This window comes from Bos javanicus, chromosome 13 (assembly GCF_032452875.1).
Source record: "Bos javanicus breed banteng chromosome 13, ARS-OSU_banteng_1.0, whole genome shotgun sequence".
Classification (NCBI taxonomy): Eukaryota; Metazoa; Chordata; class Mammalia; order Artiodactyla; family Bovidae; genus Bos; species Bos javanicus.
In genome coordinates this window covers 19,795,379-19,819,742 of record NC_083880.1, presented here as the reverse complement: position 1 = coordinate 19,819,742, position 24,364 = coordinate 19,795,379, and the positions used below count along the sequence as shown (strand labels likewise).

The following is a 24,364-nucleotide window of genomic DNA, read 5'->3' as shown; positions in this document are numbered from 1 at the left end:
GATTATTTTTTGTGGCTTGTGGCTACTGCAATACAAGATTTATTTTCAAAAGCCCATAGCCATGTAATATTTATTGGCCATTTGACTGTAAGTGATTATTCTGGAAATTTGGAGGGAGAGAGCCTTAGGAGGAGGGATTTAAATGGAAACTCAGTTCATGGTACTAAACTTCTCAGCTAGATTTTACCTTTATTCCATCTCAGAGTAGCAGAGCAATCTGGCTCTTTCAGAGGAGAGGTTCTGAAGTAATTGGAAATGGGGGTCCCCTCCAGATTTTACATTAATGCATTAGCCACTAACATGGCACTATTATGAAGTTACATGGGAACACCTTCAGTTTCGCCCATGGAAATGAATTACACGGGCTCTCTAGAGTCCCTTCTGGGTAAAGACACGGACGGCACCCAAGGGCTGCTGTTTAATGTAAAATGAGAGTCACATGCTGTAAGAAACTGGGTGGCAATACAGGTCTCAGAGCACCTTTGGCAACAGGGTGAAAATTCTAGGACTTTGGCCAGTTTCTGAATGGTGGAGTCCGACTTCCCCATGTGCTTAATGTTTCCTCTGGCAGTCCAAGTGGAAGAGAAGGTCACTTTCTAGCTCTTAGGATTTCAGACTATTATGGAGTCATCCTCTAAACGAGTCGGTGAGGCACACGGTACGCGCCATCCCTGCTACATCTGTTAGTGGTGATGTGAAACAGCAACGGATTCTGGCTTTCTACATTTTAATGTAAAATGATTCACAAAATTCTAACTTAAAAGCTGCAGTTCAAATATAAGTCTAATTTCATCAGTTAGTTGAAGGAGCCACTCAAACAGTTTGATTCCTGTTTGAAAATAAATGTTCTCAAGTGTGTGGAGCATGTGTTATGGTTGGGGTTGGGGGTGAGGGTTGAAGATGAGAATCAATTTATGTTACATATTGTTGTTTGTTATTGTTTAGTCACTAAGTTGTGGAGAAGGCAGTGGCACCCCACTCCAGTACTCTTGCCTGGAAAATCCCATGGACGGAGGAGCCTGGTGGGCTGCAGTCCATGGGGTTGCAAAGAGTCGGACACGACTGAGCAACTTCACTTTCACTTTTCACTTTCATGCATTGGAGAAGGAAATGGCAACCCACTCCAGTGTTCTTGCCTGGAGAATCCCAGGGACTGGGGAGCCTGGTGGGCTGCCGTCTCTGGGGTCGCACAGAGTCGGACACGACTGAAGCGACTTAGCAGCAGCAGCAGCATTCGCTAAGTTGTGTCCGACTCTTTTGCAACCCCATGGACTACAGCGTGCCAGGCTCCCTGTCCATGAGATTTCCCAGGCAAGAACACTGGAGTGGGTTGCCATGCCCTCCTCCAGGGGATCTTCCTGACCCAGGGATTGAACCCAGGTCTCCTGCATTGGCACATAGATTCTTTACCATTGAGCCACCAGGGAAGCCCAACCTCAGATACATTTAGCCATGGAGAAATTCTTATTCATTCAATGAAGACAATCCCAGCCCTTTACTCTGAAATGACTCAAATTACTGTTTCAGATGGCTGTGACTTGGAAGAACAATTTGTTTACGCGATGACATGAGGAGATGAAGATGCATGCGTTCTGGCAAAGTTCCCTCCACCCTGATGCCTAGTGCCACGAGGATTTTCACACAACACACACACACACACACACACACACACAGAGGCGTTAATGAGCAGGTCCCAACTACAACATGAACTGAGATGCCACAGCAATGGGATGAAGATGGTTTCTGCACCTGTGAGCTGGAAGTCATCACCTGTTCCGCTGTGGCAGTTGGCCTGGTCGTCATCACATTCATCTACCAGGTTCCCATTGGGAGTGGTCGGCCCAGCTGTGGGTGCTGAAACAAGATCCAAGGATTATTTTCTCACACCTCTGAAATGTATTCTCCAGCCCCCTGGTTGTTGACTCTGCTAATGCTTTTGCAGAAAACTTTAATCTGCCATAGGAAGGCCAGCAGGGTGGTGTGCCTGCCTCTCTTTCAGGAGTGGAAGATACTTGGATTTTGCAGAAGGCACTGGGGACTGCTCTGTTTTGGTATTTGATTCCTATCTCCTTGGTAGACGTGGCTGCCTTCTCATTTCATACGCTGTTATCTACATAAACATCCTTTTTCTGAAAAGTTCCTGAATTCTCCCCGGTTATTTATTCATGACCCTGGAGTTGAGAATTCTGATGATAGAGGTTTTGCTTGAACTGTTTTTCCTTTCATTTTCAAGGTGCTAGAGGAATCGATTGTCATGAATTCTTTTCTATTCTTGATATTTACTCAGTTTATCTTGTAATTTTTTTCCCAAAAGGGAGTCTCAGCGTTCACTTTTAGTACAATGTTGTTCTTATTTATTTTTTTCACAGTGACTCCATTTCCCTCTAAGCGTCTGGGCTCGTGAGCGCTCCCTTCAGAGCAGGTGTCTGGGAGCTCCCGGGGGTCATGTTACCTTAACTCCTGGCGGACCACATTCCGCTGCTGGCAGGTATTCCCATAGCTCTGAGTTTGTAGTTGAAAAGTAGCCAGCATTAATCAAAGACTGCTTTTGAAGTTCTTTACGTTTAGTTCCATCTATTTTTTTTTTCCAGCCTGTTCCTCATTTTTGCAATCTGTTTAATATTTTACAGTTTTCGGCATTACATTTCACTTTACAAGACTTGAGATAATGGACAGTTCTCTTGATGTCTGAGAACCAGACAAGATGCTGGGAGTCGGCGGGGGAGGCGGGGGTCTGTTCTCTAATAGCTTCTGGCCAGGTGGAATGTGCTGGTAACTGCTGCTTTCTCAATAAAAATTTGACACAGTTTTTCATTGTAGAGAAGGACTGAGCAGAGTTATAACAAATGGAGAAACACAGCTAGTTTCGACATCCTCAACTGCCCAGGACACATACCAATAATTGCTAGGAAATCAACACATATAGGTAATGTCCACACTGTTTAGGCTGCAAACTGGACTTTGTAAAATGTGTACACACAAGATTCTGGGTTCTGCTCATTGCCAACAGCGAATCAATAGCATCCTCTTCAGCAACCTTGACGCTTGCCTTTGCTAAGCTGCCTTTGCTGTTGGTTTTGTGCCACTTTTAAACTCTCTATTCATCTTGCTGGTTTTTCCACATTCCTTGTGGTATTTATAAAGAAGGAGTTTTACATTGGACGTGGCCCAGGGTAGTCCCTGGATTAAACTGAAAAAAGTAAAATGTGAGTCTTTTTAAATTTTTTTAAATTAAATTTTCTTTTCTTTTTTTTTTTGCAGTGGATAAGCATATGGGATCTTAGTTCTCTGACCAAGGATTGAACTCATGCCCCCTGCAGTGGAAATGCAGTCTTAACCACTGGACCACCAGGGAAACCCCCAAAGTGAGTCATTTTGTTGTCCCAGTTTTACTACTTGAAAATATTTTATCTTCTGTGGTCCTCTAATTGTTTCTTAAATACAAGTCTTAGCCCCAAATAAGCTAGAGGTCCCAGAGATGGCTGGGTTGTACCTCATCCTTTTTTCCTATCCCTTTAGGCATCTCCTGTAGAACAAGGTACAAAGTTGATATTTAATAAGGGCCTGTTAATCATTTTAAGGAAGAAGAAAAACACTCCCTTTCACCAACTGTGTTAAAAAGCTTGGACAGTTCTTTCCCTGGATGCGGGTTCCTCACGTGGCTTGGGGCGACTTCCCCACTTTGCTGAGTGCCTGTGAACATCTGTAGTCAATCCCTTCACCACCATCGCGACCTCAGCACAGAGTTGACACTGGCAAACTGCCACCAGGCCCGGTCTTTTCAACCATCCATTCACTCCACCTCCTAAATCAGTGTTGCTTCCCAGAATCGAGGCTAAAGTCCTGCATCAGAGCAGCAGAGGCCCTCTTCCAGCTGACCACACTGCTCAGCACGCTGAACCCATGTGTCTGCAGGTGGTTGGGTCTGCCCCAACCCTCTTTTTTCCAGGCGTCTTTGCCAATGTCCTGGAACACGGTCATTCGTGGTCTGCGTTGACAGTGACGGGATAACTCAGGGGTCCTGGGACATAGCCACAGATATGGAAACAGCTACCCAAGAATGGGAGATGATGGCCTGCTTTTAAATAAACACATAGGAAAGCAGCTATGAATTATTCACTAGGATGGTGATTTATAGCTTAAGATTCTTTAGTGCCTAAGAAATGTTTTATGATATTTAATGTGCTCAGGAATGTAATTATATTTGGGTAGCTTGAAACACAAATAATTTAGAAATCCCAAGAAGGTGATATTTAAAAAGCATCCTTCCAAACAACTTTGAGCATATGCTCAATGGATTAACATCTGGGTACCAACAATAGCCATTCTTTGCAGTAACCTAGAGGAAAACCTTTATGGGGATGAAAATGTTGGTATAAGGTTACTCATTTATGCCCAAATCAAAGGCAGATGGGAATTCTAGTGCACAAAAGCATTAAATAGTACACTAAGCAACCATCATATGATTTTTTTAAACATTCATCTCATTCATTATGTGATTAAAAAAAACACAGAGGAAAGTACAGTTCTGCGGTCAATGTGAGAACTGAATTTGTCCCTGACCTCCCTATGATAACCTAAGTTTATGCAGTCGTATCTTTAAACAGACCCCATTGTGCATTACATACATTATGTGATGTAAAGTTTGGTTTCTCTGCAGCAGTCTGAAAAATTTATCCAAGACAATGTCTCAATGTTTCGGCCTGTCAAATGCTGCTTCCTGCTAGTATGTGATGGTAGTCAGCGCTGCAGATGGAAACTTGGACCAGACACAGGCCTCTGAAGAACTCTAAGAAGGTCAAGGAATCCATGGTTGCCAGGGGTTGAGGGACGATGGGGATGGAGAGGGGCTTTCATTTTGGACCGATAGAAATCTTTTGTAACTAGACAAAGGCTGCTTGCATAAGCACCTGTCAACTACGACTACCTACAAATGCTGGATTTGTTTACAATGGTGAATTTTGTTATGTGAATTTCACAACACATCATTTTTTAAAAACCAATCAGAGAACACCTCTCCACCCAGAATCTGAGGAGTGTTATGCAAACAACCCCCACAAAAGCAAGATGCAGAAGCACTGCTTCATGCCGCTCACTGGGTGATGAGCCCTGCGCACAGGCAGGCACAAGAGACACAGAATCATTTGGGAGAAAGCTGGCAATCTGCAGCAGCACCGTCAGGGCCATAAGCACGTGAAAAAGGACAGAAAACATCTAGGGAAGCAGAGCGGGCTTACCTTCCACCTCACAGCCCAGCAGCTCCATTCGCAGCCCCAGTCCGCCGTGCGTGGCTCTCTCGGGGTAGATCCTGATGAACCGTGTGGAAAGGGGTGGAAAGGTCCGCAGCTCAGGTGTATCGTAGTTGTTGTTGCCTTCAAAAGACTGTGAAGAACGAGAACCAGCAGGTAATAACAAACCTTTCTTTCAGCAGAAGAGTCTCTCCTTGAGGACTCTCTAACAGGGCAGAAAAATGAGCCTCATTCTACCACTTCACAGAAGGCTGACATTCCTACATGAGAATGGAAAAAAACAATTAAACCTTCTCTAGGAAGTGACAGATGTTCCTTCTCAGAAACTCTGGAGGCCGCACTGAGGCTAGACCAGAAGCTAAGGATTTAATGAGACACATTTTTAAATGATAGGCTGATGTGCCTGGAAGAAGTGACAGTTTCACCATTTCCTTGAGGTGGAGGAAGAAAACTCAGGAAAGGAGCCTGCCTCTTCTTATAATAGAGACTGTGTTTCCAATAACAACTCTTCTTACATTCTCTTGGATGAGCGGGTCCTGGTTTTGCTAAAACTCCGTCCTCAAGAAGTGCAAGGGGGCTTCCCTGGTAGCTCAGTGGTAAAGAATCTGCCTGCCAATGCAGGGAACACGGGTTCGATCCTTGGTCTGGGAAGATCCCACATGCTATGGAACCAAGAAGCCTGTGCTACAACTATTGCTGCCATCACTGAGCCCACATGCCCTAGAGCCCGTGCTCCGCAACAAGAGAAAGTGAAGTCGCTCAGTTGTGTCGGACTCTTTGCGACTGACCCATGGACTGTGTAGCCTGCCAGGCTCCTCTGTCCATGGAATTTTCCAGGCAAGGATACTGGAGTGGGTTGCCATTTCCTCCTCCAGAAGACCTTCCCGACCCAGGGATCGAACCTGGGTCTCCCTCACTGCAGGCAGACACTTTACCGTCTAAGCCACCAGGGAAGCCCGCAGCACGCATGGCAACTAGAGAGGAGTCCCCACTCTCTGCAACTAGAGATAAAGCCCATTCAGCAATGAAGACAAGCACAGCCAAAAGTAAATAAGTAAGTAAATTAAAAAAAAAAGAACCTCGAGAAATTCCTTTCCTGGAGGAGATAGTAAATTTCACATGGTGCAAGTGCTGCATTACCAAGAACTTGGGTGACTCCAATCCCCTGGAACTGCTGTTGACTTACGCAGTCCCGCCAGTGGAGACATCTGTAGATAAAAGAACTTCTCATCTCAGGAAAGTGACAGGGGTCCTGCTTGCTAAACGATGTTCAGATGCCTGGTGGCCCTGCAGTGAGTGAAGTGCATTCCTAACTCGACATCACTGTGGCATGTTCAGGAGACCAGTCGTTATTGCCCTGCTGCTGCTGGATTATTCTGCTCCCCTTTTTACACTGATGGGAAGCCCTTGAGTGGAATCATCAGAAAATGGAGCAATGGCTAGGCTTGTTTTCTTTTTCAAGAAATGGATAAGCCTCTCTGTATCCTCCTATCCCAGTATCCTTCCTAACTCTGTCCAGAATGGGAAGAGCGGAAGGGATTAGAAAAACCAAATTGCCTTGTCACTGGGACTGTCGTTTTATATACTGAGCACCATGTGATGCTTACTGATGCAAGGCATTGTTCTACAGGCTTAAAATGTATTAACTCAACGTAATCCTCAAGACAATTTCGAGAGGTAGGTTCTATTATTGTGTATGTTCAGTCACTCAATCATATACGACTCTTTGCGACCCATGGACTGTACTCCGCCAGGCAACTCTATCCATGGGATTCTCCAGAATACTAGAGTGGGTTGCCATGCCCTCCTCCAGGGGATCTTCCCAACCCAGAGATCGAACCCACATCCCTTGTGTTTCCTGCATTGGCAGGCTGATTCTTTACCACTGAGCCATCTAGAAGTAAATTAATTGGCCTTTTCCAACTCTGAAAATCCTCTAGGAATCCAGAAGTACAGGGCTCATACCTATCTGATTTTCTCAATTAAAGTTCCTTCTATCATTTTCAGGAATAAATTCACTACTGGGGGCCCTGCCTTTTTGATAGAACTGCAGTTGCTGCCAGTAATTGAGAATCTGACGGATATCATTGTCAGGCTCAATTAAGTGTTGTCAGTAAGACACTAATTATAATGAAAACAGAGTTACTACACAGGCAAGTTCTATCTACATTAACATAGCTTCAACATTCCTAGGAGAAAAGCACTTATACCTTCAGAATCCCAGCCTCTTCTCCTACTTGTAATGTAAATACATTACGAAGGTCGTCAGTGATGAGCTGGGAAGAATATTAGCAAGGAAGGGTCACATGGAACTGGGCTAAGTTTGCTAACATGACATTGTTTACAACATAACACTGTTTACAACATGTCTTTCTGTCCTTTTACTAATCATGCTTTAGAAGAAGAGGGCTTAGAGTATTTAGATATATTTGCTCCTGGAAAGACTAGTTGATTCAAAGACTCCGATGTACCTTGTCCATCATGTACCATTTAGGTATAGGAAATAAGGAGAGGGCATAAAGGATTCCAAATCTATCAAGGTGCTGTTTCATATCATAAAACAGACTGCTCACTTTACCATTACATAAAACATACTTGGCATCCTGAACAGGTAACCTTTACTTGCAAGTTCAAATATAGTATATTTTAACTATCTTTGTGCAAAGTTACAAATACACACTGCTCCTAAATGGATGATTTAACCAGTTTCCTTTTTCATCTTGAAGATTTTATTCCAGGGGAAGGACATGTTAGGAATCACTTATTAGATGCCCTGCCAACAATTTAGAAGCTTTTATGGTTTAAATAAGGGGCTTCCCAGGTGGCACTACCTGGGAACTTGCCTACCGATGCAGGAGATGTAAGAGACACAGGTTTATCCCTGGGTCGGGAAGATCCCCTGGAGAAGGGCATGGCAACCCACTCCAGTATTCTTGCTTGGAGAAGCCCATGGACAGAGGAGCCTGGAGGGCTAGTCCATAGGGTTGCAAAGAGTCAGAGAGGAGTAACCTGGCACATAGAACATGGCTTAAATACATAGGAACATGATAATGATGGATAAAATCATATTTTAGGAATAAGATCTGACACATTCAACCAATCTTGAACAGAGTGTTTTTGTTACAGTTGAAAGCTGGGTGCTGTTGGCTTCTTGTGAAAGCTATACGTGATGCCCTACAAGGCAGTGATAGCTTTAGACTTGACCTCAGGTGAGTGGATAACAAAGGCCAGTAAGCACAGGGCGCATCCCACCCAGAGCATATGGTGACCTGTTTTCGTCCCTTTTAGAACCTCGTGCTGAAGAACACGCCACAACACTGCCATGCGACCGTGGCAACTTGTTGATTTGCAGCATATTCACACTTGGTGCTAAAGCCACAGGGCTCATGACTCCTCTGAAAAGACTGGCTCTTAGGGGAACTCCAGTTTCTAATGTTTATTTTACTTTTTCTTCCACCAAAACAAGAGGGGCAGACATAAAAGAGGAAAATGAAAGGGACACCAAAGAAAGTAGCTGCACATGGATTAAAAAAAAAAAAAACAAACACTGGAACTGCTTTAGAAACCACAAGTTAACTAGGGGTGAGACGGGAGAGGAATTCTTACATTTCTGAGCAGCAGCATCCCTCTCGGTGCTCCGCCCACTGGAGCAGAGCACATGTGGGGACAGCCTCTGCGGGGCCCACACATCTGGGCAGAGTGGGAGCTGGCTGCGCGGCCCGGCTTTGCTTCCCGCCTGCAAAGCCTTTGGCCCGGGTGACTATATCAAGCCATAATCCCACAGTCCCATTCTCTCCCATTCCCCAAATCTTTTCACAAAAGGAGTAGATCCTCAGCAAACAGGGGTGAAGAGGCTGGGACAGAAAGCCAACTGGGCTGGTGGTGAGAAATACCATTAGCTGAATACAATACCCACATAGGGTTCTGCATACAGAACTGAATTTCTGAGGACTCTTCCTTATTTCAATCTGTAATCAGTTAATCTGAAATTTAGCTGATTTCTGAAAATAACTTTCTTATTTAATCTGGAATCCCTTTCCAGGTCACCCTGCATACTTGGGGTATCCTTTCCAGGTTGGAGTTCTGTGCCCAAGAAATGCAAAGACATGTAACCATGAGCCCCAGAAAACCATCATCACTATAGGATACTTGTGTTAAAAAAGAAAAATTATACCACATGTTCTGGGGAAGGTTGGAATATATCTTTTTTCACTAGATCATCAAAGGCCAGCTGCTCTTTAAAAGGTTCCAATGTATAAAAAATAGACAAGCATTATTCATGATAGCCAAGTGTTAAAAGCAAAGAAAGTGTTCATCAATGGATGGACAGATACCCAACTTGGCCTGTATACATGATAGAATATTATCCAGCTTTAAACAGAAATGAAATTCTGATCCACACTACAATACTGGCTGAACCTCGAGGATATCATGTCAAGTTAAACAAGCCCATCACAGAGGCTACATTTTGTATGCTTCCACTAACAGAGGCTCCTGGAGTAGTCAAATTAATAGAAACAGAAGTTGAAATGGTGGTTGTCAGGGGCTGGAAAATTATTGTTTAATGGTGAAGGAGTTTCAGTTTTGCAAGAAGTTTTAGAGATGGGTTTGCACAACGATGTGAATGTACTTAACACTACTGAACGGGTACACTTAAAAAAGGTTATGATGGGAATTTTTCCGTTACGTGGATTTCAGCCCAATTATGGGCCTCCCTGGTGGCTTGGAGAAGGCAATAGCACTTGGTGACGCGCCTACCTGCAATGCGAGAGATCCGGGTTCAATCCCTGGGTCGGGAAAATCCCCATGAGAAGTAAATGGCAACCCACTCCAGTACTCTTGCCTGCAAAATTCCACGGACTGGGGAGCCTGGTAGGCTACAGTCCATGGGGTCGCCAAGAGTCGGACACAACTGAGCTACTTTACTTTCACTTCTATGGAACTTTAGAAAATTGTACAACAGTATAGAAAAGAAAGACTCTTTCATTCAATAAAAATTTTAAAAAATACATGTAACAAGGAATTCGTGGTAGAAGGGGGCTGGCAGCCGGTGCTCTCCAGAGACGATCAGAGGATCTTCGGAGGGAGTGCGTGTTCCTACCGGGTTGCCCGGTGCCCATGTCCCCGGCCCCACTCTCATAGCCTCCCGCTCCCCGAGCCTTGAGTCACCTGCTGTTTCCTGAAGGAAGGAAAGTTGACCAGCGATGAGATGCTCAGCCATGCTTTTTGCATCCCATTCCTGTCTCCCCTGGCATTTTACAGACTCCACCCCTCGCCCCCGCAGATCCCACTGCTTTCAGGAAATGAGAGATTTGCTTCCGCAGGAAGAGGCCAGGGTCCTTGATTCAAGTCAAGGCCTCCAGGGAGCCCCCCATCCCTTCCCGGCGCCGCCCCCGCCCAGGGCTCACCTTGGCCTTGCGCTTGCTGTCATCCATGATCATCTTCCAGTCCGAGCCGTTGTTGCTGTACCCGATCTTGAATTTCCTCATGAACACCTTGTTCTCCCGGTGCTTGCCTCCCTGAATGATGACTCCCCGCACAATCTTCTCCTCAGCGAGGTCCACCTGTAGCCACTCGTTCACGTACGGGTGGGGGGCGGGGGGCAGTGCCCAGCCCGAGCGGCTGGTCACCAGGCGGATGTTTTCAGGCATCCAGTTCCTGTCCGCTTGATTGGACGCTGTGATCTGGGAGTCGGAAATAAGTCCCGACACCATGCCCAGCATTCCAGAGCAAGGATAATCTAGGCGGGGAACGGAATAGACAAACGTAACATGATTTGAAGTCTCCATGCTGAGAAAGAGAATCCACCCTATTGAGTAAAAACATGGACTGTCCCCATTCATGTACATTTGTAAGTGCCTGGACCATCTGATATGAAACCAAAGCTCTCCCCCCCTGCTCCTCTTTCTGCACTGCCCACCCTACACTCAACAGTCCAATTAAAAAATCTTCAATAAGAACAGTCATTTCATCCTTTCTGAGTTCTTCCAAGTGTAAAGTCAACGTATTTACTGTCCCCTTGGTATAGGTTATTCTTAGATCAAGTACAGAGAGAGAGAAAGAAAGAAAGTTCAAGAAAGAAAGTGCTTGAGGCAGCTTGAAGAGGTGTAACACCAGGGTGTTGCGGGGAGCCTTTGAAATGAATGCTTAAGGAGGGGGCCCATCTTCCCCCTCCCTGCCCAGTGTCCCCCCACCCCTGTTTCTAACTGCACCAGAACTTTGCAGTATCCCATCCTCACCTCAAATGTCCCAAGTCCAAACAAGAACAGTCCTTTCCACTCAACACTGAATCCCTTTATCCAACTCTTCACTTTAATGGGTGGAATCACCCATCAGCTAGTTCCTGCCTAGTTGTCTTTCTTAATTTTCCATTTTCCATTCCTGTTCTGCTACCAAATCCTGTCGTATTTTCATTAAAAAAAAAAAAGTGTCCTCCATATGCCTTGCGACCTTCTTTTGGCATCATCTGGATCTAAGGACTCAGGCAGACATGCTGAATGATCTCCAGACTACCCTCTCAAACCCCAGTTTTGAGTCAACAACACCCACGTCACTTTTCATAACTTTGTTTTTGCAGTGTCATTCTCATGCTCAAGAATCTTGCATTGCTAAGGAAAATAAACCAAAGGACAGATATTGCATGACTCTCCTGAAATGAGGTGCCTGGAAGAGTCAACTCCATAAAGACAGAAAGTAGAATGGTGGTTGCTGGAAGCTGGGGGCAGGAGGGAATGGAGAGTTAGTGTTCCAAGGGTACACAGTTTCAGGGGTACAGAGTTTGTTTGCGACAATGAAAACGTTCTGAAGGTGGATTGTGGTGATGGCTGCACACTAATGTGACTCTTGAAGGCAATTAAATTGTAGACTTAAACATGGTTAGAATGGTAAACTATGTATATTTGACCACAATAATGAGAAAGATCTTTGAAAAATCTCCCTGGCTTTCCATTATTTATGGTATGCTATAAAACAGTCTCTCTCTGGCTTTCAACACCCTCATTTTAGCTTCATTCTATTTATCTAATTTTATTTCCTATTACTGACAGGAATCTATTTTCTTCCCATATACCATAGAGATAACTCTCATCATTGCCTTTGCTCAAAATGTTCCTGCTGCCCCCTTATCCTCCTGTGGACGGAAGTAAGTTCTGCCCAAACATTCAAATCCAGCTTACGACTGTTCCTAAAAACTTCTCATCCTGAACTCTCCCTTCTCAGAAATGTGCCTACATGTACAGAAAGCAGCACAGAGCTTAGTATTAAGTTATTCTCTCCATGTTTTAAGATTGGGAATCATGTCCATAATCAGATTGTAAATTCCTCCAAGACCATGAACAGCATCATAGATCTTGCTAAACTTCTACAGTAGACCAAGGAGCTTCTGAGCAGAAGGGGAGTATCAATCACTGATTAATTGATTGGTGGCTTCATAACAAAATGTTAAACACTTCAGTTATTCTCTTTTCAAAATTGTACATCTCCATCCAAGACATGCCAGGAAAAAGAACTTATTCTTCTTTTTAACAACCCCGTTCTGCATAAATCAAAATTCAGCTGAAAATGTAACCATTGTAAATGAGAGGTATGTGTCTAATGCAATTAAGCCTTCTCTGTTATCAGCTGACCCTTGAGAATGAATTAGACACTTTCTAATTCAGACATTTTCTGAATCAGATGCTTACCACCTGAGTTCTACAGTTCAGATCATGTCATTTCTTTACTTAAAAAGTCAGTGCCTGCTCATCTAGGAATTATGCACCTACTTTCAACCTCGTGTGCCAGGTTTTTGGTACCATGGCCTTGCAAGCCCCTCCTCAATGAAGGAGAACTCCCTCACCTCTGTGTAGTGGTACTTGGAGGCTTCCTCTCATTCTATCCCCTCCACTAAACAATCTCCCATCATTTTGCCCTTCCCATTATCTTAAAATTTTGATCTGTTTTCAAATTTTATATTAAATATCCAATTTTTCTGATCTCTCCAACTAGACGTGGTTTTCTTTTTCTGGGACTCTCCCTAGCTCTCCACCTGCATGTCTCAGATATGTTGACCATGTTCAGTTCCTTGGGTTGCTTGCTTGCTACCTGCCTCCCCAGATTTTAAGTTCTTTGAGACTGTGAACCAAGTCATATTAAAAACTTTTCTATGAGTCCTTGTGCCCTGCTTTATCCGTGGTATTTGCTCCACAAATATTTGTTGAATGAATCAGCTTATTAACACAATAAAAGGCAGCTGCCATTCTCCCCAAGCACCCTTTCCTGTAATTCAGCCGCAGTATTTGCTTCAGGCTGGGGTCTGGAAACCAAGAATAAATTCAATGGGGATTATGAAAAGATTGACAAAAGCGATTTTACTGAGGGTCTATGAAATTATAGTGTTAAAAATAAAAGTTGCATTTTTGGTCACTGTGGTCACACCTGTCTGACTCAAAACTGACTTTTGTGAAGAAAATGTGTAGCTGGTAATCCGTACCAGATGTTACTCTTCAGAGAAAAGCAAAATTAACTTGAATACTGTAAGGAGAGAAGAAGCTCTACCAGATGAATGTCCCTTCTTTAATGCAGAGTTGCAGAGGCACGGTCCTTGCATCCACAAGCCTCCTGAGGCCAGCCTGCATCGGCCAACGCAGCCGTCCTGCAGTCAGATGGCCTCGTCCAAGATCAAGGAAGAGGCACCCTGACTTGCCTTTGACTCAAAACCAGTGACTCACTTTTAACCACGGTTAGGAGAAAGATTCCACTAACAATTCAAGGTTTGAAGGAGATGCTAGGTTCTAGCTCTGTTCATCCACAGCAGGCTGGTTCAGTGTGCCTTGGTTAAAGCCTGGCTCCAGCTCACATCTTTTGGAAACAGTGTTGCTGGATTTAGCGAACAAATAATCTAAAACAGCAACACCAGAAACCCAGGGTGCCAAACTAAATTCAAATTTCAAATGACAACAAATAATTTTTCAGTATGGTGGTGGCGGTGGTTTAGCCGGTAAGTTGTGCCAAACTCTTGAGACCCCATGGACTGTAGCTCACCAGGCTCCTCTATCCATGAGATTTTCCAGGCAAGAATACTGGAGTGGGTTGCCATTTCCTTCTCCAGGGGATCTTCCCGACCCAGGGATTGAACTCACATCTCCAGCATTGCAGGTGGATTCGTTATGGCTGAGCTTCCACTTGGAAGCGTTTGTCCCAAATACTGAATGCGGAACATACTTACACTAAAAAATTCTTTGTCATTTATCTGCATTAAATTGAACTGGACATTCTGCATTTCACTTGGCAACCTTGTTTAAAAAACATAAAACCAATCCTAGATGGGAGGGAGAAGTGAATTCTGTGATGGGGAATTAGGTGGTTCTTTTTTTTTTGAATTGAAACACAATTGATGTACATTACATTAGTTTCAGGTATACTCCACAGTGAGTTGATATTTGCATATATTACAAGATGATTACCACTCTAAGTCTAGTAACCATCTGTCCCCATACAACGTTTTTACAATATTATTGACCATACTCCTTATCCTGTGCAGTACATCCCTGTGGCCTTATCTGGAAGTCTGTAAACTTAATTCTCTTCACCTATTTCACACACCCACACCTCCTTTCCCCTCTGGAAGTGGTTATCTTCACTGATATTATTTTACAATAAAATCTCTGAACTGAGACTTAAAGGGAAAACAGAAATACTGGTAAATCAAATACGTAGTTAACTGGTTTTCAAGGAATGAGAAGACAATGACTGCATTTGATGGGTGAACCTGAATAAGCATAATTTAATCTTCCCTGATGACTCAGAAGGTACCTATGGATGTTGAAGGGCTCAAGATCATCCTTGCAAACTCTGCTCAACACAGGCACACACCGACCTGTGCAGAAGCCCCAGTTCATTAACTTCCAGTAAACGAAAAAGCCCACATGGTCTGCAGTGTGTACTTAAACAGCAAGGGCATCTTCACCAGTTTCTCTTTCAAAATGATGAAGCCTGCCTTGTCCAAATAATGCAAATGCTCCTCTGTCAATCACCTACAAAGCAGGATGACTTGCTCCAATTCTGTTCTCCTTATCTCTCTATATGGTGACCCATTGTTGTACACTCTGGTTATTACAGGATTGCTATGTTTCTAGCAAATAATTTCTGAACAGAAAAACTGGGTTAGACTTTGGGAGCTCTGGAGACTTTCAAGTGCTGTATTCTCATGGTAACTTTTAATTCAATGTTTTTTTTTTTTAAATCCTGATTGAGTTGGGGCTTGCCTGCTCTAGAGGAGAGGGTCAAATTTTGCAATCCAGTCACTTGTTTGTAGGAAAACATGGATAAAGCTGCAATTCATTAATTTGCTCATTCACTCGTAAAAAAAATAAGTATGTCCAGTATATTATGTTCCAGGCACACAGGATACAATGGAAAAGAAGACAAACATGACCCCTGCTTTCATGGAGCTTCCAGACCCACAGGAACCCTGAAGTCTCGTGCTTTTTTCTATCAGTCTCCACTGAGGGGACCATGATCTCTAAAAGATGAAAATTATCTCCTCTGGTAACACTGAGCAAACACTGATATCATTGTCTCATTAGAGGTTCTGTTTGCTGGGGCCTGTTGCAGGTTCAACTGATTGAGCACCATGCACCATTTAATATACCAGGTACTGTTCAGTGAGCGCTTACTCTAAACCAAGTGTTATAAGCATCCTTTCACTTAACCTTATTACAGCTGAATCAAGTTACTCTTAGTGACCAGAAGATCAAGATCAGAGGGACCAGGAGTCTTGTCCTTGGTCATTCAGTCACTAAGTGGACAGCCCAGAGTGAAGCTTGGGTATGTCTATACACCTTCTCTTTGTGTGACCATCGTTATGAAGGCTGGCCTCTCTAAAAACCTGCCTTGATCAGTTATTTGGAGGTTGAGTTGTCTTATTAGAGAAAAAGTATCCAAAATATATTAGGGGTCATGATTAAGAGGGTGGCAGTATGTAATTTGAAAAAAAAAAAAAGAGCTACTTAAAATAATTATAAAACAGAGCAAATCAAATGTGAAAATATTAAAACATGGTATTTCAGACATCTGTGCTGTGCTAAGTCACTTAGTCATGTCCAACTTTTTGTGACCCCCTGGACTGTAGCCCGCCAGCCTCCTCTGTCCATGGGGATTCTCTAGGCAAGAATACTGGCGTGAGTTGCCATGCCCTCCTCCAGGGCATCTTCCCAACCCAGGGATTGAACTCAGGTGTCCCACACTGCAGGCAGATTCTTTAACGTCCTGAATCAATAGGGAAGCCCATAAATACTGGAGTGGGTAACCAATCCATTCTCTAGGGGATCTTCCCGACCCAGGAATTGAACCAGGGTCTCCTGCATTGCAGAAGGATTCTTTACCAGCTGAGCTACCAGGGAAGCCCTACAGACAGCTATATTTGCTTAAATAACTAGGCCATTTGACTGTTTTAAAAAATTCATTAAGTAGTTTCCCTTGTTTATATATAAAGACTCATGCTCCTAGAATTCTCTCTTAAGAAAATCCTTGTGAAAATGACAAAGAGCAATTTAGGCTTAAACAAGTATTTTATTTAATTAAAAGGAGAGCCAGAAATTCAGAATTCACATTAACACGTTTATGGTTTACCTTTTTTTGGTGGGGGGAGAGGGTACAGTGACATGAGAATAGGTGGGAGGAATGGGACAGAAATTTCCACCCTGCCCTCAAATGGCCTTGTTTCTATGAATTGACAAGTAGTCGCTTACATTTGTAATGCCCTAAAAATGACCTAGAACCTTCTCTCCTGTATCTGCTGATCAAGAATAAAGCCAAGGTTATATCTAACCCTACTGCTGCTACTGCTAAGTCACTTCAGTCGTGTCCGACTCTGTGCGACCCCATAGATGGCAGCTCACCAGGCTCCCCCGTCCCTGGGATTCTCCAGGCAAGAACACTGGAGTGGGTTGCCATTTCCTTCTCCAATGCATGAAAGTGAAAAGTGAAAGTAAAGTCGCTCAGTCGTGTCTGACCCTCAGTGACCCCATGGACTGCAGCCTTCCAGGCTCCTCCATCCATGGGATTTTCCAGGCAAGAGTACTGGAGTGGGGTGCCATTGCCTTCTCCGATCTAACCCTACACTGCCCCTTTTCTCCCTCCAAACCTCTCTCCACCCAATGTCTGCCTCCTCCAAGGCCTTGAACTTTGTAAATATTTAGATTACAAAACAATAAACAAGTCTGTCTCTAAGATGGAAATAAATAAAATTTGGGGAACAGATCAAATGTCAGTTTTTACTTTCCAAAATGGGCTGTACTGTAAACAAATGTAATTTTTTTTTTTCCTCCTTGGTTAGCTTTCTTCAAATTGCTTGTCATTTCATGGAAAATTGCCCAGGTGATTTTTTTTTCCCTTCAGAAGTCAGTACTTTCCTTCTCTAAAAATAATTGTACTAAAGAGGATAAAAATAAAAACAATAGTGTTGGCTTTCATGGAATGAGAAATTAAATGCTCTCAATATGTATACTAACATCACATGAAAGATATTTGACAGACTTTAAACGTTATTCACTTTTAGTTACTTTGTAGTGAATAAGTTACTGATTCTGTTCTTGAAGTTTTTTTGCATTCTATGGAGGTTACATCGTACTTTTTTTAATGAAAAATTTGTAGCTTACTTACAAGGAAAGGTATTTGAAATGTGCTATTTACTTCAGAAGACAGAGTAGATGTACAGGACGAGTAAGAGCAGTAACTGGTTGCCATAGAAACACAGTGAGACTAACTGGATCCTTCTTCTACTTCCTGCTCCGGCCTGACCTACCTACCTTTTTAGCCACTTAATCACCCAGTACCTCATCTTCAACTCTCAAGTGGATATAATCCACCTACTTGGTCCAAATTTAAAAGAGACTCTTAAAGTCCTATTAACGTCAGAAGAAACAAACTCCAAAACAAGAAATATTGACAAATCGATTTCTAATATTGATGTTAGTATATGCATTCAATGAAAGATAGACATGTATTGAGCCAAAACCTAAGAGAACTTTGTCAGGGCAGTTAGTGAGTAAAAGGAGAATAAATTAACTCCGCAAATTAAACTCCTCCGGAACTGTCGCTAATGAGGTCACCTCTAGGCTTCAAGATTTAAAAGACATGCATACACTACCACGTGTAAAACAGATAGCTAGTGGGAAGCTGCTGTACAGTACAGGGAGCTCAGCTCCGTGCTCTGTGATGGCCTACAGGGTGGGACGGGATATATGCATACATCTAGCTGATTAACTTTGTTGTAGCAGAAACTAATACAACACCGTAAAGCAATTATACTCCAATTAAAAAAAAGACAAAGCAGGTGAAGAACATTTCAAGCAACAGTTATATATTGTAAACCTACTAAGTAGTAGTCAGTATGGAATAACCAGGAGATGGAGGATGAAAGGAAAGGTATTTGTCTTCCTGGAACCTGCCTAGTGGAAAGACACCACTTGTAAATACCTACCACATGCCAGCCTGTGTAAGCACTTCGTATTCACGAGCTAATTCATGATCACAACAACCCTGAGTGGAGTACACCATGATGCCTGTTTTCCAGGTGAGATGACTAAGGCTTTGAAAGGTAGTAAACTGCCTTTCAAAGTAATAAGCCAGTGAGTAAGTAGTACAGTAGGATCTGAACTCACTTTTGTCTAAATCCAAAGCATATGCTCTTAATTATCAAATGAAAATGACCAACCCCATTTATATCAAGTTACTCTCCTTATATTTAAACGTTGACATACATAAAAACCAGGTGATCTTCCATCTTACCTGTTATCTTGCAGCCATAGACTTCAAATCTCATAGAGATGCCAGTTTCCCAGGTCACAGGTTTGATTCGGACAAATCGAGTGATCAGGGGTTTGGGAAAAACTCCAATCACTACATCTGTGGGGTTGGTGTTTCCATGAAAGATCTAGATGGAAGAAGAAAAGGCCCTTTAATAACAGACATTTCAGATTAAAAACAAATGCAAAAATATTTTCACAAGTGCTTATCAAATTGTTTACAATCTCTTCATTGTTTACCATGGTTGAGGTGGTGTTAATAACTTGTCATGTTATTTTTCCAAATGATGGCTATCAGATAAGAACCATGTCTAAGATAGAATGTTGTCCTAATCATCTATTCAGTTTTCCGAGAGGATTTTTGTTTTTTATTGCCAGTTGTGTCCTACTCTTTGCAAACCCACGGACTATAGCCCACCAGGCTCCCCTGTTCATTGGGATTTCCCAGGCAAGAATACTGGAATGGGTAGCCATTTTCTTCTCCAGGGGATCTTCCTGACTCAGAGATTGAACCCACATCTACTGCATTGCAGGTGGATTCTTTACCGCTGAGCCACCAGGGAAACCATATAGAATGTTGTCCTAGTCAATTTTTCTGAGAGGATAGAGCCTCTAAAAGTATTATTATAAAGATAGCATTTGTTAAAGAATATGTGCAATTATCTAAAAAAGTGGGAAAATGATTAACATTATCAAAAGAACGTACAGAATATGGTGGACATTTCATGGGAACTTTCACTGTTTTACTTTCCCAGGAATTTCCCAAAGGACTGATTTTTGAGTTCAATGTAGGATCTGGCTATTTGAAAATTCTAGGTTATGTTCAGCTCTAGGTCAAGGAGCTTCCTCCCTTTGAACTCCATTTCTTGATGGAAGATCTTATATCTGACGTGAATGAATGACTCTAATTTTTTTTTTTTGGTTGGGGGGGCGGTTGTTGGTAAAAGTATGCGTCGGTGGTCAAGATCAAAACTGAATTATACATCATATGTAATGGAGAATCAGTTTTCCCAGGGCTTCTGTTTCTTGTTTTAAAAATGAGTCATTTTCTTCTAAGAAAGATGAGGCATGTAGCTGCGGTGTAATTACTGCCAGTCACGAACTGGTTTCCCACAAGTATCCGTGGGGGCCGCTCAGCCTGGGCATGATGCCACGCAGTGTCCTCTGGTGACATCTCCGAGGACTAGGGGGCTGTCTGCCACGTGGAACCCTCTGCCACTCGACTTGTCTCAGGTGGGACTGAAAGCCTCCTCATCCCTGGATTTTACCCTAGCTTACAGTGGAGACAGCTGTGTAAAAAGTACCGTGTCTCAGACACAGGCCTTGTGTAGCTAGAGCACCATGGGGGCCATCAGAGGCATAGAGACTCCCTGGCGAGTCTGCAGAGGAGGACCACCATCCCCGGGGAGAAGGAGCTTATGGGTCGGACAGAAGTTCTTATTGCATTTAGCCTAAGAGCCCTGCTCCATGGGAGGCGGTCAAGCATTTTTACTAAGTCGGACGTTAGCAGGATCCCTCTCTGGAGACGAAGTAGTATCGGAATTTATCCCAGCCTGTGATGGCCTTTATTTGTTTGCTGTTTTAAACGAATATGTATTTACTTAGTACTTCTGGCTGTGCTGGGTCTTCGTTGCTGCATGGGCTTTTCTCTCGTTGCCGCTCACAGGCTACTCCTGGCAGTGGCTTCTCCTGTTTTGGAGCACCGGCTCTGGGGCCCACGGGCGTCAGTAACTGCAGTGTGTGGGCTCAGTAGTTGTGGTGCCTGGGCTTAGTTGCTCTGTGGCACGTGGGATCTTAGTTCCCCGATCAGGGATTGAACCCATGTCTCCTGCATCGGAAGGTGGATTCTTAACCACTGGACTACCAGGGAAACCCTGTGATGGCCTTCAGATTTCTGTCCTACTTCAGCAAATCTCTCTGGGCAGCAATCTATGTGAATGCATTTTTGTGTCCTGCTGAATAACGGGGACCTGCCTGAAGGGGCAGAGTTTCCCAAGCGAGTGTTTCAAGGGCCAGGGGGGTCCACTTCAGGGAGGGACCACAGGCTGGCTTACCCCGAGGACGTTTTATGTTTCCTGAAAACCAGGTGAGAACACACAGGCCACCAACAGAAAAAGGCTGCTGCGTCTGTGGTCAAAGGCCACTGCTGCTGAGGTGCGTATGGCCAGCTCTCCCCAAGGAAAGGAGGGAAGGGGCATGCCGAAAGACCCCAAAGTACAGAGCAAGGCAACAAGAGCTGGACTCCGGGTAGACGAGGGGATTTCATTCAGGTTCAGTGAGAGGGCTCACACACACACCCAGGCTTTCCCGACCTTTTGTTCTTTCTGCCTCCTATTCTAGAGCCCCTCAGTGTGCCAAGGTGCCACTGACTGTGAGCTGTGTCCACGTCAGACACCTCCACAGCCCCAGTGTGCTCTCCACACCCACATGTGGACAACTGTGGGCCACGCTGAGGAGGGGTCTTGGATAAAGAACGCTCACGGATTAAAGAGGCGGCCTGAGAGCTGAGTCAGCCCTCCCCACTCTCTCCGGTTCCTCTGTTGTCGGTGTGTCCTTGGCATTAGTGCTTTTTCATTTGTTTGAAACTAAAGCAGGCCTTCAAAAAAATGACTCCAAAACAAAAACAAGCCATGACACTCAGGGTCAGAATTTACTCAGTGGATCTGCACCAATAGTGACTGTGAGGGATTTTTTCCCAAGATGCAGGATCCGCTCCATGTCCTCTAGGGCAGGACAGTGGCCTTGAGCTGGCTGCTCCACAGAACTTTCCTCCCACAGACGGCTGCATCTCTATGGCTGCGGCCTTCCTGCCTGCCCTAAGTGAGAGTGGCAGCTTTGCAGCTAGTCAGAGGGTAGTTTTTTCTTTCTTTTTTTTGGGCATGTGGGATCTTACTTCCCCAACCAGGGATTGAACCTGTGCCCTCTGCATTGGAAGCTCAGAGTCTTAACCAGTGGACCACCTGGGAAGTCCCTCAAAAGGTATTAATAGCCCTCTCACTTCACACCAAGGAGGCCTTTCTCAGTTCCAGACCCAGAAGGAGACATTTAAGCCCATACATGTTCCAAAGAGAGACCAGGACATGTTAATTGGTCTCTTCTGGAATCCAGAACTCCAAATTACCTGGATCTTTGCTCCCATTCTCATCAATTCTGCATGTTTCACTCAGCCTCCAGGGCAAGCTTTTAATTTTGGGGAAATGGCAAGCACGAGCTCTCAGTAATCTCTTGATTAGTAATTCAGAGCAAGCGTAACTTCAAATCAACAGCAGGCTGAGAAAAACATCTCAGCTCCAAATAATTGAGGACAGAGCGCCCGGGGGACAGGGCATGGTGTGGCCTCCTCAACAAAAAGCAGTGAGGAGGTGGTGTGTCGTTCGTGGGATCTGAGAGAACACCTTTAGTTCTGTTCATTTGCACAGAAGCAGCCAAACACACTTGTAAATTAGTTTGTGAGGCGCAGAGGGTAGATGAAAAGGAGTCTTCTAAAACCAGCCCATTACAGAGAGGAAGAAAGAATTAATCTATGAAAGAGAATGAGGAAACACGGGGAGAAAGACAAACCAAAACAACTCCAAGGGTTCTAAGGGGACCGTGTTTATCCTACGCATAGTCCATGTCCCGGTGGGAGGTTTAAAGCGATTCTTGAGTCTGACTTAATTTGGCTGGTATTGACTTTTCTTGGAAACATCCGTATAATTTCCTTTTGGCTTCTGGATCTGGGAACATGAGACCCCTTGGTCAGATTTAAACTTCTAATTGCACTTTTCATTTTAAATCAATTCAAAAATAAGCCAGGCCAGACAGCAAGCTCCCAAACAAACAAGTAAAAATTGATCATCCATTTCAAAGACTGAATTAGTGGAGGACGAGGCAGGCAAACTTACAACAGGTTTATTTCCTTCTTTAATGGTGATCCAGTCTTCCCCGTTGGAGCTAATGTCTATTCTGTAAGTTTTGACGTAGTATTTCTTCCTGGTTTCCTTTGAAATGGCTCCCTGTGTCCCGACAGCTGTGACAAAGCGCAGAAGGCCCAGGTCTACCTACAAGACAATACAAGCCTGATCAGTTGCCCATCCTGATACCTCTGTAATGTGGAGCATCTTTTCCTGCGGGGACCACGGTGTAGTTTTCCTCCATCTGGGGTCAATAGACTCTAGTTCCATCGGTATCAACAGCCCCAAGAAAGCCTCTGATATGGTAAGACAGCCACTGCCCTAGCTGGCAACCGCCAGGGGGAAGAGAACTTTCTCATCCTTGCAACCAGCAACCAAGATTGCTTGATCCTTGGAACAAAAGAGAAAACCAGGACCAATATCCTATCACTGTATTTTCTAAGAGATTAATGACACTTTCTAAACAGTACATTAATAAATGTCATTTTACAAACAGAAAACCAAGACAAACAAGATAAGCTCCCCTCCTGGTTATGGAGAAACCTGGACTAGAACTTGAGTCTCACATGGTCCCATTTCCCATTGCTCTGCAGCAACCTCCCTCCTTCTAAATAGGATGTGGACTGGAACCATCCTGACTCTGAAAACCCTTGTGCGTGCTGTGCTTTGGGAAACGGGCCATAGATTTGTAATCTGGAATGGCCAGATTGTATTTCTGTATAATACAGAGATTTAAAGAAACGAAGCACAAATATTTGGCAAAATATTTCATAATGTTCACAAAAAGTAATTGCATGTTACGACTGATTAACAGTAACAAGATATTTCAACAGTATATTCAGTAGTAAGAGCCTGTTTCCCCCGAAAATGGTGACAAAAACAAAAACAACTCCCCCCAAACCCTAAGCCCACCCCCTTCCCCAAATGCAACTTCCGCATCCGGCTTTCCAGTTGCTACATGACAACCCAAATCTAAGGAAACAATATTTCAATTAACCCTCCAGTGCCCATGGCCATAAACACCTTAACAATTTCCATTTTATGCACAACCTGTCTCCTAAAGAATGGCTATTGTCTTCCCCAAATTGCTTTTTCCTGAAGGCCCTTGGAGCAGTAAAGTCAACATGTTGCCAATACCTTCAAAACTGAACCAAGACCAAATACAGCAACAGCCCCTCCACAGAGAAACCAACTTGGACACACACAATTCAACAATAGGAGATTTCGTCTAAAAAGGAAGGGGATACTATTCAGTGTAAAACAATCTTTATTTCATTATCCTGATTTTAAAGATGTAAACTGCAGGCTCAAAATGCTTTTACCAGGTTTAAAAGAAAAAAGGAGCAAGCCTTTACTAGAAATACATATTTTTAAGATGATAATGGTAGATATGGTCTAAATCTTAATTTAACAAATAAGTACTTATCCAACATAT

General features: G+C 43.7%; 1 protein-coding gene across 7 annotated transcripts in view; it reads right to left on the bottom strand.

Moving 5' to 3' along the window:
• Nucleotides 1-24,364, bottom strand: part of NRP1 (neuropilin 1) — a 148,342-nt gene that overhangs the window by 21,658 nt on the left and 102,320 nt on the right. For 4 of the 7 annotated variants that reach the window (XM_061435916.1, XM_061435917.1, XM_061435915.1 and 1 more), the window contains 5 exons: nt 22,921-23,076; nt 19,020-19,164; nt 10,658-10,989; nt 5,238-5,382; nt 1,750-1,854 (listed from right to left, as the gene is read on the bottom strand). In XM_061435916.1, coding sequence (XP_061291900.1) covers nt 1,750-1,854; nt 5,238-5,382; nt 10,658-10,989; nt 19,020-19,164; nt 22,921-23,076 — 883 coding nt within the window. The remainder of the gene's footprint in view (nt 1-1,749; nt 1,855-5,237; nt 5,383-10,657; nt 10,990-19,019; nt 19,165-22,920; nt 23,077-24,364) is intronic. The other 3 variants (XM_061435920.1, XM_061435921.1, XM_061435922.1) reach the window with 2 other exon arrangements.